This window comes from Eptatretus burgeri, chromosome 9 (assembly GCF_056783735.1).
Source record: "Eptatretus burgeri isolate ZD-2024b chromosome 9, Ebu_testis_v1, whole genome shotgun sequence".
NCBI classification, from domain to species: Eukaryota; Metazoa; Chordata; class Myxini; order Myxiniformes; family Myxinidae; genus Eptatretus; species Eptatretus burgeri.
Genome location: NC_140969.1, coordinates 29,428,800 through 29,445,370, shown reverse-complemented (window position 1 = coordinate 29,445,370; position 16,571 = coordinate 29,428,800). Strand labels below are relative to the sequence as shown.

The 16,571-nt window shown below is 43.0% G+C and overlaps 2 protein-coding genes across 4 annotated transcripts in view; both read left to right on the top strand.

Moving 5' to 3' along the window:
• RNLS (renalase, FAD dependent amine oxidase) overlaps positions 1 to 13,839 on the top strand; it is a 69,149-nt gene extending 55,310 nt beyond the window's left edge. Inside the window, exons 7-9 of one of the 3 annotated variants that reach the window (XR_015061522.1) lie at positions 10,551 to 10,670; positions 10,853 to 10,892; positions 12,757 to 13,839. The gene's annotated coding sequence lies outside the window, so the exon portion shown is untranslated. Of the gene's footprint in view, positions 1 to 4,644; positions 5,204 to 10,550; positions 10,671 to 10,852; positions 10,893 to 12,725 lie in introns of those variants that run through there. The other 2 variants (XR_015061521.1, XM_085894552.1) reach the window with 2 other exon arrangements.
• A 1,861-nt stretch (positions 13,840 to 15,700) lies between these two features.
• The window catches only part of LOC147019805 (uncharacterized), a 16,204-nt gene continuing 15,333 nt past the window's right edge, over positions 15,701 to 16,571 (top strand). Inside the window, exon 1 of the mRNA XM_085894560.1 lies at positions 15,701 to 15,751. Coding sequence (XP_085750686.1) covers positions 15,716 to 15,751 — 36 coding nt within the window. The 5' untranslated portion in view covers positions 15,701 to 15,715. The remainder of the gene's footprint in view (positions 15,752 to 16,571) is intronic.

The following is a 16,571-nucleotide window of genomic DNA, read 5'->3' as shown; positions in this document are numbered from 1 at the left end:
CGTTTCTGTTTGTTTGTTTGTTTGTTTGTGTGTTTGTTTGTTTGCTTGTTTGTTTGTTTGTAGGCACGATAACTTGAGAACGGAAGGAGCTACCAATGTCAAATTACACCACGTGATTCAGGAGGGTGATGGCTAGCACTGATTAGATTTTGGTCAAAATCGGTCAAAGGTCAAGGTCACAGTGAGGTCAAACATCAAAAAAGAAGTTATAATTCGAGAACGGAAGAAGCTACCAATGTCAAATTACACCACTTGATTCAGCAGGCTGATAGCTAGCGCTGATTAGATTTTGGTCAAAATCGGTCAAAGGTCAAGGTCACAGTGAGGTCAAACATTCGATTTTTGATGGTTTGGTACAGAATCATCGTAGAAACTTCTGGTTTGCGTCGCTACCTTCTCCAGAGACAGCTTTTATTAGACAAGGTCAGAGGTCAAGTTGACGATTTCGTAAGTACCAGTCTATGACTGCTTGTTTGTTTGTTTGTTTGTCTGTCTGTTTGTGAACAGGATATCTCAAAAAGTTATGGACGGATTCGGATGAAACTTGCTGGACAAGTTGGGTGTGTGACGAAGGAAGAATCTATTAGATTCTGGTTCAAGTACGGATGCAAATCCAGCCCATCAGTGGGGTACAAAACGTAAACTGTTCGGCCTATTGGAGGTATGCGCTCTACCGAATGCCGTTCTGGTTCCTTTCTTTTCTTTAAGTTTGAACTGTATGAGTACTGTACATAATTATTCCATCCCAAATCTTGTTTTCTCGTTTTCTCAGTCCCTGCCAATCGATATTCTCGACTCATCAGCCCTGTGCAGGTAGGTATAAGGGGACCTGCTCACCGATGGTCTCATGAACAAGTTTTTATACCAATTGCTCACCAATGCTGACATAGCCGTTGGAATGAATGATCTCTCTACCTTCGACTAGCAAATGATGGACCAGGCTCAATGCAAAGTTAGATGTCTAAGTAACATCATGTCACAAACTTGCTATTTCTTAACTATTTCCTCAAGTTTTCCCTAAAGGACATCCTTGAATTGAGGATTGTTGCATTTTCGAATGTTTCTTAAGTTTTTCCTTAAAAATTTCCTTAAACTCAAGGGAGCACTCCACCATCCTTAAACACCAACCGTTGAGTTTCCAAATGGTGCTTTTCATGGAAATCGGTCACAAAGAGGACGATTATCACCGCACAAGATGTTGCAAACGCGTTCTCAGGGATCGCCTCAACCCGTTGACGTAGATGATGATGTTACCCTCATCTAAAACAGACACGAAGGAATAAGTAGAATTATTATACTAAGGATCTTTGATTCACGAGAAGTCATTTCCACAACAATATGGTTTAAATATAATTCATCGATAAACTTCATCGAACTGACAATCCCACGGTGTTTAACATGTGATATCTGGGCTGATGTACATAAAGGTGTGTTCTAATACAGGTACTGCAGGTGCAGCTGAACAAGTTGTTCATCCATGCTCCTAGTGTAGTGATATTTTTATGGTGTGAACATGAATTACTTAGTGTTCAGCTTATTTTAGATACCAATTCAATTGATACTGATGGTGACCCAAATTAAAAAAAAAAGGTTGGCTGCGTACGTAATAAATAGATTGAACGTGGCATGTTACTCGGTCCAGAACTCGTCACTCCCATGCCGTAGGGAGATGTGTGGAGCCTCGTTCGACTCAGGGAGTCCTGGTTTACCCTGTGGAACCAGGTCGTACCCAAATCGATTGATTCTTAACAATTATACACTATTTATAGTTATCGTGTAATTAAACATAAAAGTACTTCAACAACACACATTGTACAACTATACAATGTATTGTTTCTCTTGTACTTTACAAAAGCCTCCACTAGTGCTTCTTTCTCTCCCTGAAGCCGGTTTGTAGATCGCTTTACCGCCATCCTGCTTTCAGACACTAATTTCTATCCCTAATCTGATTGATTGCATAGCAACGGCTCCTGGGGATGTCCTCAACCTTCAGGAAATCTTTACTTGAGGATTTCCGAAGGGTTGTTTATGCAACAGCTTAAAGGAATCACAGTGTACCTTAATGGGAATCTTTCCTTAAGGATGAGGGAATTTTTATGCAACTGGGCCTACGGCCTTATCTTATATCATGTGACCTTTCCTGCGAACAAGATTCATGAGAATGTCGGGTGGGCCTTATCGGGTGTCGGGTGGGATTAATGAGAAGACCTTTATTGAAAAGAAACAACAATTCTTCAGAAAGTTGGGCCTTACCCAAAAGCACAAGAGTTGTGCTCCGATTTCCCAGTCAACACATACATTCCAAAGAAGCAGCACGGCAAGTTGCGTTATCTTTCAACCAGGTTGAAGTACAAGTGTTTCGGTGAGGGTGAGTTCATTGCACCCGTTATCAAGCGCAAGATCTGATTCGCTTTGCTTTTGTTGTCACTCTTGAACGTGAGAGGTTCAAACGGAGGAAGTCTCCTTTGGCAGGGCCAGCAAGTACCAGCACAGATCTCGGAAGTCGACTCTGCCATTCCGTTTGCCTCCTGTGAATTGACTTTTCACTTCCTTTTTCTTCTCCTAAAATTCCACGTATTCCTCTTTATTTTTGTTATTTTTTTTTTCCTCTTTATGATTTCATTTTTAATGGTCCATCCTGTGAATTGTGATCATCGTGCAGTTCTACTTATTTAGACATTAATTGGATGATGCAATGAAGGAAACCACTTCTGTTTTCCTCTGACCACTTCTTGGAATTTTTGTCTTTATTTCCATGTATTTTTCCATGTATGTATTTTGTCCTGGGTATAAATCTGCAATGAGAATTATTGTTGTAAAAATGAAATGATAAGTGGCGTGTCATTGTGAATAAGGTGAGGACTGAGGGAGGGTACGTTGTGGGTGGGGTGGCCCAGTGGTGAGGGGTGTCCGAGTCAGAAGGGGAAGCCAAGTGGTGAGTGCGGGCCGTGTATTGATGGGCGAGCTGGTCCTTTGGCCTTGGCCGCCCCTTGCCAAGTGGTGATTTATACACACACACACACACACACACACGTATATATATATATATATATATATATATATATATATATATATATATATATATATATATATATATATATATATATATATATATGTGTGTGTACATGTGATCAACATATAGACAATGACGTCATCTTTCCTCTCACACATTACTGGATGTAATACTTCTCTCAGGGCCATGTAGATGTTCTGACTAATCTATTTTGGGGTTGGTGGGGGCTCTTTTATACTTACCAGCACATTACCCTCCCCAGGTTTTTGTGTCACATCCCCCAGCAACCCCCCCCCCCACCCCCCAAAATGACATACCCAAATAATTACATTTTTACTGTGAAGTAAACTCACACATGCAATTCTGACATCTCAACAAAACAGTCTCAGCCTCCACCTCCAAACTTTGTCCCATCTTTGCCCCACCCCCCCCACTCCCTCCCCCAACCCCAAGTCCTCACCCGTCCCCCTCCCAACCCTAAGGCATCGATCTCCTTCCGACACTCAAACAGAGCAAACGTTTTCTGCTCCCCTATCATGCTCTTACAAACTTCATAGAAACCTGATGACATAGTCACCTGTTCAACTCACGATTTGAAGAATTACTTGGACATAATAACATACCTGTATAACCTCCACAGTAAAAGCACAGCTGGGGAGAAAAGGTAATTCTATAGGGTTTTAAAGGGTAATTCGAAAGGATTCCTAAATTAGTGGCCGTAGTATAGAAATTGTGGGTAGAGTAGAGTCAAACGACCTGTCCAACCAATGGGTGGAACTCACACGCACGGACGCACGCACGCACGCATGGACGCACTCATGCACGGACGCACGCACGCACGCACGGACGCACTCACGCACGGACGCACGCACGCACGGCTCATTACATCGTATGGATTATTATTGATCTATACACACATCAAATCGATTTGACTCTTCTCTACAAAGACATGCACTGTCTCAAGTGATATATTATTATTATTATTATTATTATTATACACATTTACCCACAAGCCCAGTTGCTCACACACTAGTTTGTTATTTATTTATATATTAATTTGATTGTGTAACGTAGGCCGAAACACCAAGTGTGTCAAAAAGGAATCGGATCAACTATCACAATCATGATCATCACACCAGTCTCAACCTCTCAGAATAATAGGTTCTGAAGATCCTATCCAAGCGTACCCTTAGTTTGTTGTTCATGTGGGTAAACATGACTCGAAAAGCACGTACCCTGCTGGCATGCTCTCAAACAAAAACCTGTTCAAGTTCTTTTAAAAAAAGGACATTTTGTGTCTGACAGTTAACTTCATTGTTTATCCATTTCCTCTGCTTCCTCCACTTCAATTTCTTCTTCTATCTCTTTTCTGATGTATCCTCTTCTTCAAGCTCTGCAGGGGGTTCAACAAGTTATGATTGAGTTTGTGTGTGTTTTAAGAAGAAAAAGTGTTCAAACAGGTGTTGATCCCAGGCTAAGTCAATGCGAGGAATGTAAAGTATGTACATGATGACATAATGATTGTTCTATTGTAATTTGATCACTGGGCATGCAGCCAACACCTTGATGTCATCTTGACATGTTTTGTCAATGTACCATCCATTTGAATTTTTTTTTTCTCCTTGTTTCAGATTTGCTTCTTTGTCGCTTGCGCAACTAGAATGGCACTCGGTGGAGCGCATACCTCTGCCAGGCTGAACAGGACATGTTTTGTATCCACCAATAGGCCGTATCTGCATTCTGACCTTAACCAGAATCAAATCGGCTTGTTCGTGTCACCTGACCAACTCCTCCACCATGATTTGCCATAACTCGTCCATAACTTTTTGAAATATCATGCTATATCTCGTTTTTGTCCCCGTCTCTCAATGGTTAAGAATCACTTAAATAATTAAAAAATTCTCGTATCCAGATCCAGATTCGGATCTTCACCAGAAATTGAACCAATTCATCCTCGTCACCCACCAAACCTGTCCACCAAGTTTCGTCAAAATCTGTCCACAACCTTTTGAGATATCCTGCTCACAGACAAACAGACAGACAGACAGACAGAGGTGAAAACATAACCTGTGCCCACCTTTGGTGACAGAGTCGCGGAGGTAATGAGAGTATGGAGATGGAGATTATTGAACATGTCCGAGACCTAATTGAGAGGAAAAGACAATGAAGGGTGTTTGGTTAAGATCCTTTAGTTAATATTGACTATATATATATATATATATATATATATATATATATATATATATATATATATATATATATATATATATATATATATATATATATATATATATGAAGTTAATGAAGTCAATCAAGTTAATTTCTGAAAATGAAGTGAGTCCTGTTTCTGACCGTTCAGTCACAGACAAAAGTCATTTTGAGATTATTTTTTTAATTCGTGAGTGTCTGAATTAAAGGGTAAACCATCTTATTTACACAAAGGGATATAAAAGGTGCATATTATCTGTCACATACCTGTAATACAGGTTTATAAAGGTATGGTACGGTGTCTTTAGGGGATTTCCAATGACAATTCCTCTGCACCGACCTCATGTCTATTCTCAGCACACCTGGTGTCATTTGATAAAACGTATAAACAATACACAGGTACACACCTTCATGTATAAGTGTGGGATCAGGGGGATGGTGTTACCAACAATGCGACCAAGCGGCAACAAACTATCCGTGCAATCGTCATGAGACACACACGTGATGTTAATAACAACTTTCCGAACAAGTCTTGCTCGAACGCTATTTAATGTGAATCGTTGTGCTCGAATCAACGCTTCAAACCCTTATTAACCCAATACCTAGAACCTCATTAATCCAGTGTCTGGGCCCTTATTAAACCACTACATGGACCCTTATTAACCCAGTATCTGAACCCTTATTAATCCAGTACCCAGAACCTCATTAACCCAGTACCAGGACCCTTATTAATCCACTACCTGGACCCTTATTAACCCAGTACCAGGACCCTTATTAATCCACTACCTGGACCCTTATAAACCCAGTATCTGGACCCTTATTAAACCACTACATGGACCCTTATTAACCCAGTATCTGGATCCTTATTAATCCAGTACCTGGACCCTTATTAATCCACTACCTGGACCCTTATTAATCCAGTGTCTGGGCCCTTATTAAACCACTACATGGACCCTTATTAACCCAGTATCTGGACCCTTATTAATCCAGTACCTGGACCCTTATTAATCCACTACCTGGACCCTTATTAATCCAGTATCTGGACCCTTATTAATCCAGTACCTGGACCCTTATTAATCCACTACCTGGACCCTTATTAACCCAGTATCTGTACCCTTATTAATCCAGTACCTGGACCCTTATTAACCCAGTATCCGTACCCTTATTAATCCAGTACTTGGACCCTTATTAACCCACTATCTGTACCCTTATTAATCCAGTACCTGGACCCTTATTAATCCACTACCTGGACCCTTATTAATCCAGTACCTGGACCCTTATTAACCCAGTATCTGGACCCTTATTAATCCAGTACCTGGACCCTTATTAATCCACTACTTGGACCCTTATTAACCCAGTATCTGGACCCTTATTAATCCAGTACCTGGACCCTTATTAATCCACTATCTGGACCCTTATTAACCCAGTATCTGTACCCTTATTAATCCAGTACCTGGACCCTTATTAACCCAGTATCTGTACCCTTATTAATCCAGTACTTGGACCCTTATTAACCCAGTATCTGTACCCTTATTAATCCAGTACCTGGACTCTTATTAATCCACTACCTGGACCCTTATTAACCCAGTATCTGTACCCTTATTAATCCAGTACCTGGACCCTTATTAACCCAGTATCCGTACCCTTATTAATCCAGTACTTGGACCCTTATTAACCCACTATCTGTACCCTTATTAATCCAGTACCTGGACCCTTATTAATCCACTACCTGGACCCTTATTAATCCAGTACCTGGACCCTTATTAACCCAGTATCTGGACCCTTATTAATCCAGTACCTGGACCCTTATTAACCCAGTATCTGGACCCTTATTAACCCAGCATCTGGACCCTTATTAATCCAGTACCTGGACCCTTATTAATCCACTATCTGGACCCTTATTAACCCAGTATCTGTACCCTTATTAATCCAGTACCTGGACCCTTATTAACCCAGTATCTGTACCCTTATTAATCCAGTACTTGGACCCTTATTAACCCAGTATCTGTACCCTTATTAATCCAGTACCTGGACCCTTATTAATCCACTACCTGGACCCTTATTAATCCAGTGTCTGGACCATTATTAACCCAGTAACTGGACCATTATTAACCCAGTATCTGGACCCTTATTAATCCATTACCTGGAACCTTATTAATCCACTACCTGGACCCTTATTAATCCAGTGTCTGGACCATTATTAATCCAGTACCTGGACCATTATTAAACCAGAACCTGGACCATTATTAATGCAGTGCCTGGACCCTTATTAATCCAGTACCTGGACCCATATTCATTGCAGTACACATTGACACAAACTCCAGACTCAAGGCAGACTCTCTCACCCTTACACCACCATGTCTGGTGAACTGTCAAGAGGTGAACCACCACCTACCTCCCAGACTCAAGGCAGACTTTCTCGCCCTTACACCACCAAGTCTGGTGAACTGTCAAGAGGTGAACCACCACCTACCTCCCAGACTCAAGGCAGACTCTCTCACCCTTACACCACCAAGTCTGGTGAACTGTCAAGAGGTGAATCACCACCTCCCTCCCAGACTCAAGGCAGACTTTCTCGCCCTTACACCACCAAGTCTGGTGGACTGTCAAGAGGTGAACCACCACCTACCTCCCAGACTCAAGGCAGACTTTCTCGCCCTTACACCACCAAATCTGGTGAACTGTCAAGAGGTGAATCACCACCTCCCTCCCAGACTCAAGGCAGACTTTCTCGCCCTTACACCACCAAGTCTGGTGAACTGTCAAGAGGTGAACCACCACCTACCTCCCAGACTCAAGGCAGACTTTCTCGCCCTTACACCACCAAGTCTGGTGAACTGTCAAGAGGTGAACCACCACCTACCTCCCAGACTCAAGGCAGACTCTCTCACCCTTACACCACCAAGTCTGGTGAACTGTCAAGAGGTGAACCACCACCTACCTCCCAGACTCAAGGCAGACTTTCTCGCCCTTACACCACCAAGTCTGGTGAACTGTCAAGAGGTGAACCATAAGTGATCTGTCGCGGTTCCTCGTATTTTTATTTTTTTTGTAATTTCTGATTAATCAATCATGCCTGGAGCTAAAGATGTTTCTGCTACATACATTGTTGGTAAATTGTTCATGATTCACAAGCTCACGTGCTGGTTGCTGCATTCCATGAATAACCTTGCACAAGATAATTTGAGTTGGGCGTGTTTTGGGTTTTTACCTCCGTCACCGAAGGTGAAGGATGTTATGTTTTCACCCATTTCTGTCTGTCTGTTATTTGCAAAATCGAAGATTTTTCAAGTATATTGGTTAGTCCATTTTGTTTGTCTGTTTATCGCCCACAGGCTACAGTTTTAAATCGATCTTCACAAAACTTCACCACATGGTAGAGTTTGTAATAAGGAAGAAACCTATTGTTTTTGAGGTCAAAAGGTCAACATAGACCAAAGGTTGACAACTTAGGTGAGATTTCTAAAAATCCTCCATTTTCATCCGATTGACTTGAAATTTGAAGAGGATTTATATTTCAGGTTACTCAATTCAACCACCAATTATTTTTGAGATCAACTTGGAATAAAAGGTCATCATAGGCCCAAGGTCAACAACTAAGGTGATGTTTCTAAAATCCTCAATTTTCATCCCATTGACTTGAAATTTGAAGAGGACTTGCATATCAGGTCACTGAATTAAACAAGCCAATTATTTTTGAGGTCAACATCGACCAAAAGGTCAACATAGGCTACATTTCTAAAACTGTCAATTTTCATCCGATTGACTGGAAATTTGAAGAGGAGTTGCATATTTTGTTACTGAATTCGACCACCAATTATTTTTGAGGTCAAATTTGTTTCATGGATTTTGCAAGTATCGTGCTCTGCACAATGTCTTCTTCTTGGTCTGTCTGTCTGTCTGTTAGTCTGTCTGTCTGTCAATCGCCTTCAGGTCACAATTCCAAACCGATCATCATGAAACTTTACCAAATTGTAGAGGTAGTCTCAACTGAGAAGCCTATTGATTTTTTAGGTCAAAGGTCATCTTGAGGTCAAATTTCTTAAATCATTTTTCATCCGATTGACTTGAAATTTGAACATGATTTGCATATTGCGTGACTGAATTGGGAAACCAACTATTTTTTGAGGTCAAAGGTCAAACGTCTAAAATCATCAATTTTCAACTGAAAAATCATCAATTTACATTGATGTTGAACTTGAATGTTGAACAGGATTTGCAAAGTGCATCACTTCATTTGGAAACCAACTATTTTTGAGGTCAAAAGGTCAAAGGTCACTCAAGATCAAACTTCTGAAATCATCAATTTCAATCTGAAAAAGAATCGCTTTTCATACGCTTGACCTGAACTTTGATTAAGATTGTCAATTTTAATCTTAATAGAATGAACAATTTAATGTATCCATGGGAACCTTTAGAGAGGTGGGTGGATTTTGCAAGTACCGTGCTCTCCATGATGTCTTTTTCTTGTTATTCTGTCTGTCTGTTTGTGTGTGGTTTTTTTTGTATACACTGTCGAGGCTTGTATGAGAGCTAACACACAGAATGGACAACAAGGGGAGCATGAGAGAATAGGGGCGGGAGAGGGAAGGAAAAGTGTGGAGCAGAGACATGAGATCTGTGGACGGAAGAGGGATGGAGCGGGGTACACAGGGTAAACAAGATGGACATGACAGGGACTTTCATATCGTTCCACGACAGGGACTTTCAGGAAGGAAAGCAGGGAATTTGAAGGAGGTGGGTTTGGGGTGGATTAACGGGGAGAGAAAAGATCGTGATTTTGGATGGGGAAAGATAAGAGAGGAGGCGGAAGAAGACAGTAAGATGACCGACCTGCCTGCGGTGAGAGAGTGAGAGACCCAAAGACTCAGTCTCATCGCGGGAGATACCAATGATCTTAAATGCCTTAGTTTCCACAGCGTGAAGCCGAGAAAGGTGAGAGGCAGGAGCACCAGCCCAGAGGGGAGAGCAGTACTCCATGAGGCAGCAGATGAAAGCTTTGTATGTGGTCAGGAGCTCAGGTGGGCCAATGAAGGACTTTGCACAACAGAAGATGCTCAGTCAGCGACTGGCTTTGGAGGGCAGTTTAGAAATGTGGCGTTCCCAGGAAAGATCATGGCATACAGTGAGGGGGGAGGGGGGATCCAAACGTTCAGGATTGAAAGACAAGTTCCATGTGTTGGACCAGTTTGTGATTTTATCCAAATCTGCAAGGAGTGAAGAGGCTGCTGCTTGCCAATCTGAGGAATGACAGATGGTACGGCAGAGGGTGGAGTCATCAGCAAAGAGTTTGCCTGTCTGTCTGTCTGTGTTTGTTTATTGCCTACAGGTCACAATTTCAAACCGATCTTCACCAAACTTCACCACATGGTAGAATTTGCCATAAGGAAGTGGCCTATTGTTTTTGAGGTCAAAAGATCAAGATAGGTGAAAGGTCTCAACAACTTAGGTGAGATTTATAAATCCTCAGTTTTCATCTGATTGACTTGGAATTTGAAGAGCATTTATATTTCAGGTGATTGAATTCAACCAGCCAATTATTTTTTAGGTCAAATTTAATTTATGGATTTTGCAAGTATTGTGTGATACAAACACATCTTTCCTGTTTGTGTTTTGCTTGTTTGTGTGCAGGATATCTGAAGAAGTTGTGGACAGATTCTGATCAAATTTGGTGAGTAGGTTCGGTGTGTGATGAGGAAGAATTTATTCGATTTTGCTGAAGATCCGAATCCAGATCCGGATCTGAGAATTTTTTAATTTTAATGCGATTCTTTACCATTGAGGGATGAAGCAAAAAACGATATGTTTGTGTGTGTGTGTGTGTGTGTGTGTGTGTGTGTGTGTGTGTGTGTGTGTGTGTGTGTGTGTGTGTGTGTGTGTGTGTGTGTGTGTGTGTGTGTGTGTGTGTGTGTGTGTGTGTGTGTGTGTGTATACACTGATGAGCCAAAACATTATGACCACTGACAGGTGAAGTGAATAACATTGATTATCTTGTTACAATGGCACCTGCCAAGGGGTGGGATATATTAGACAGCAAGTGAACAGTCAGTTCTTGAAGTTGATGTGTTGGATGCAGGAGAAATGGGCAGGAGTAAAAACCTGAGCGACTTTGACAAGGGCCAAATTGTTTTGGCCAGACGACTGGGTCAGAGCATCTCTGAAATGGCAAGGCTTGTGGGGTGCTCCCGGTCAGCAGTGGTGAGTACCTATCGACAGTGGTCTAAGGATGGACAAACCACAAACCGGTGACAGGGCGTTGGGCGCCCAAGGCTCATCGATGCGCGAGGGCAACGAAGGCTATCCTGTCTGGTCTGAAGAATGTCTACTGTGGTCTACTCGACAGAAGGTCTACTGTGGCACAAGTCACAGAAAATTTTAATGGTGGTCACGGGAGGAATGTGTCACAATCCACAGTGCATCGCACCCTGCTGCGTATGGGGCTGCGTAACTGCAGACCGGTCAGAGTGCCCATGATGACCCCTGTCCACCATCGAAAGCGCCTACAATGGGCACGCGAGCGTCAGAACTGGACCTTGGAGCAGTGGAAGAAGGTCGCCTGGTCCGATGAGATTTTCTTTTAGATCAGGTGGATAGCCGTGTACGTGTGCGCCTTTTACTGGGGGAAGTGATGGCACCAGGATGCACTGTGGGAAGACGACAAGCCGGTGGAGGGAGTGTGATGCTTTGGGCAATGTTCTGCTGGGAAACCCTGGGTCCGGCCATTCATGTGGACGTCAACTTGACACGTGTCACCTACCTAAACATCAATGCAGACCAGATACACCCCTTCATGGCAATGGTATTCCCTGATGGCAGTCTGCTCTTTCAGCAGAATGGTTTGAGGAACATGATGAAGTGTTCACGGTGTTGCCCTGGCCTCCAAATTCTTCAGATCTCAATCCGATTGAGCATCTGTGGGATGTGCTGGACCGACAAGTCCGATCCACGGCGGCTCCACCTCGCAACTTACAGGACTTGAAGTATCTGCTGCTAATGTTTTGATGCCAGATACCACAGGACACCTTCAGGGGTCTTGTAGAGTCCATGCCTTGGCGGGTCGCCGCTGTTTTGGCAGCACACGAGGACCAACAGTATATTCGGAAGGTGGTCATAATGTTTTGGCTCATCAGTGTGTGTGTGTGTGTGTGTGTGTGTGTGTGTGTGTGTGTGTGTGTGTGTGTGTGTGTGTGTGTGTGTGTGTGTGTGTGTGTGTGTGTGTGTGTGTGTGTGTGTGTGTATATATATATATATATATATATATATATATATATATATATATATATATATATATATATATATATATATATATATATATATATATATATATAGTTACGGTTGTGGAAATTGGCATTACACCATAAAGAGTCCTCAGGTGAGATATCTCGATAGGTCCATGTGTAGTTAGCCCACACCCGTTGTATAGAGGGAATTTATGTGATCCATCTGGGCTGCGATGCTTTGAGTTAGCCATTTTTCTGTTCTATCTTTTATTTTAAACAAACAGCATCTCAACAACCACGCCATCCCCACCACAGCGCCAACCACACTACAACCACGCCACCTCCACCATCTACGCTACCACATCTTCGCCACTCGCCATTCAATAGGCCCCGTGCGGTTACGATCTCCGCGGAAGAACAAACAAAAACCAACAACGATGCTCAGGGGTTTTTCCCGCCTGTTTCTCCCATTTAAATTCTCCGCGCAGGGTGTGGTGGAAGTGCAATTTGAGCCGGGGGTCAAAGGTGAGAAAAGGTGGGGGCCTCTTTTTGGGGGAATAATTCTCTGGCCCTGAGCCAAAAACTGACTCCCCCGGCCCCCGCACGTGGAGGGAGAGCGAGAGGGCACGCCCCCTTCGAGAGGCTTTTCCCAGAAGCTCGAAGGGAGGCGGGGCCAAAAACGGGGCGGAGCGAAGGGTGGAGCCCTGCGCTACAAAAGGCGGACAGCACGGACCTTGAGGAGTGGAGTTGTCTTCGAGGCTTCCTGCCTCCTAAGTTAGAGAGTCTTCGAGTCTTCGAGTCTTCGAGGCTTCCTGTCTGCTTGTCTTGTCGGGGGAAGAGGTCCTGCGCTCGCGGCTTGGTGAGCGGCCTGTGAATGGAGGCACGGACGGGAGACGCGGCAGCACCGGTTGTGAGGTGGACTTGCGCGTCCGGATGAGGAGTGCCGGAGAGGGTTCGCCGGCCGCGAGAGAGGGGCCAGGCGCGACCACGCTGATGGTCATGGGAAAGGGATTCACCAGTCACGAAAAGGGAAGTCGCGACTTCTTTTCTTTTTCCTTTGCTTTTTGTGTAAATGCTTGTGGTGGCGCCGTCCGTCAAGTAGTATTGTTTTAAGTGTTGCCGTGTGTCGGTTTTAACTCTGCATTTGCTTTTGTTGCATAAATGTTTTGCTGTAAATACGTGCGTCTGTGACTCTGTGTGTCTGCGTGTGTATATAAAATGCTTGCTTGTTGAACTGTTCTCGCTCTGCTTCGTCTCCTTCCTTTTTATTGACTCTCCATCCTGCATCGCGTAAGAGATTCGTAGTGGGTTTAAAACACCCGGTAATTAATCGGAACCGTCAAGGCCGACGATAACTCCACTCGGTTATCCCTGTAATACGGAACGAACCGCTGGAGAACTCGCGGTTCTCCAGTCGACCGATCGCCCGGTCGACCACTCGCGCAGGTACTTAGGTAGGTCGAATTTGGCGAGCAACCCTCTCCTGCGCGGGTGAGCAATTGGCACGATCGTGGTGAGGTTAAACCCCACCAGTGACTGGCTCCGGGCGATAGTTCCCGGAGGGTCACGACTGAATTGTCCGTCCGGTGGGCGACGTGTCGCGATTCGAGTTACGTGGCCGATCGCACGCCGGCGGGCGCAAATTCGCAACAATATCTATCTATCTATCTATCTATCTATAATTCCAGCAATGTGTGTGTGTGTGTACGAGTGTGTCTGTGACTGCTGTTTCTCGACAACCACTGGTCCGATCTAATTGAAACTTGCCAGATACTGTATATTGCTGGGGACCTGAAAATGTGCCTTCTTAAGGTTTGATATTAATCGGACAAATGCTTCCCAAGTTATGGCCATTTATTTACCAACCAATGACAAGACACGTTGCTGTGTCGGCATGGCCGATGGGTAAGAGAACCTCAGCCGCGTTCTCCATTACGGGTTACAACGTACGGACTTCCGGATAGTGATGACCGTGTATTCTAATAATTTCTTGATTTCTTATGCGCATTTATAGATAAACACAATGCCCCAAGTTATGATCGTTTTCATATTAGACGGTGCATAAATTTCAGTAACGTCAGAGTGAGCTGGTATGCTCCGAACCAGGAAGTGAATTTTAAACACGTGATAATTTACGATCGAAAATAAGCAAGTAGGAGACAAAATTTAAACAACAGGTGTTTTTTTTGGTACCTTTAGATGTTTTTAACCTCCGCCATCGAAGATCGGAGGTTACTGTTTTCACCCCTTTCTGTTTGTTTGTTTGTTTGTTTGTTTGTTTGTGAACAGTATTGCAGAAAAACTCCTCGACGGATTTCGATGAAACTTGGTTGGGGTGTTAGGTATGGTCCAAGGATCATGCCATTAGATTTTGGACTTGGTCCAAAATCCAATTTGGCCGCTATGGTGGCCATTTTGAATAAATATTTTAATTTTTGTTTTTTTTGCATTTCTACATGTTTTAAGTGATTTCCAACCCCCCCCCCCAAAAAAAGTTGTTGGAGAAAAAAAAAATTTGCAAATTTTTTTCAACAAAATTTCGATTTTTTTTTTGCATTTCTACATGTTATCAGTGATTTCAAACAAAAAAAAACATGGCAAAATTAAAATTGCGGATGATTTTGGAACTTCAGGTGGATATACTCACGTAAAATCAATTTCTGTCTCAAGGAATCTGGTTATGACGAATGAATTGAGTATGTAAAAGTTAAAAGTAAAAGGGAAAGTTGCAAACTATAACTCTGTGAGCACTGTTGACGTCAAATTGAATGAATAGGATATCAGGTTCACTTGAGTGACCTATCAGTATTGGTGGCAGAGGTCTTGCACTCTACCGAGTGCTCCCCCTCTAGTTTGTTGCTGTTTTCGTACTTTTTCCCCCAGAAAATGGCGTCACACTGCAGAGAAAGTCGTTAACTGTACATCTATCTATAATTCCAGCAATGTGTGTGTGTGTGTGTGTGTGTGTGTGTGTGTGTGTGTGTGTGTGTGTGTGTGTGTGTGTGTGTGTCTGTGATCGCTGTTTCTCGACAACCACCGGTCTGATCTCATTGAAACTTGCCACGTATATTGCTGGGGCCCTGTGGATGTGCCTTTTCAAGGTTTGATATTAATCGGACAAATGCTTCCCAAGTTATGGCCATTTATTTACCAATGACATGACACTTTACTGCGGCCATTTATTTACCAACCAATGACATACAAGTTGCTGCGTAGGTGTGGCTGCGTAGGCCGGTGCGCGGCCGGCCGACAATGACGTCACGAGCATTGTTACATGGCAGCGAATGTCATGGCAAGCAAAGACAGTGAGGTAAACTTAATTTTAATTACCTCTGTATGTGGAAGTGTGGTTGTCGTTTCTGGCTCGCGGTTTGAAAGTATTTTTTTTTTGCACGTACGGGCACGTGAGAGCGAAGGAACGGCCTGTGTGGTTGTTGTTTCTGACACGCGGTTTGAAAGTTTTTTTTTGTTTGTTTGCACGTACGGCTACGCACCTACGGCATGCACGAGTATGTATGTATATGTATGTGTATATATATATATATATATATATATATATATATATATATATATATATATATATATATATATATATATATATATACATATGGAAGAAAGACCCACCCACATCTCACCTGTGAATGGAGGGAACAGCCAATCAGCTCTCACCTAATCAACTAAACCCAGGTGGCTCTGATTATATAAATAAACTAGAAGGGCACTCGGTTGAGTGCATACCTCCAGCACGTAATACCTGATCCACGAGAACAACATATCGGGCCCAATACATTTTTGAAATATCATGCTATACAGTACTATATCGTTTTTGGCCCGATCTCTCAATGGTGAAAAATCACTTTAAAAATGAAATAATTCGCATATCCAGATTCGGATTCAGATCTTCACCAAAATTGAATCAATTCGTCGTGGTCGCACGCCCAACGTGTCCACCAAGATTCATCCTAATCCGTGCACAACCTTACCTTGTGTAAGCGCTTACCTTGTGTCGGCTTTCTTGGTTGCTTTACCCAGCAGTTTGGGCTCGAAGAGCATGGGAGGTGTGATATACAGTATATATATATATATATAATTTCAAAAATGTATTGGGCCAAAATGTTCACCTGGATCAG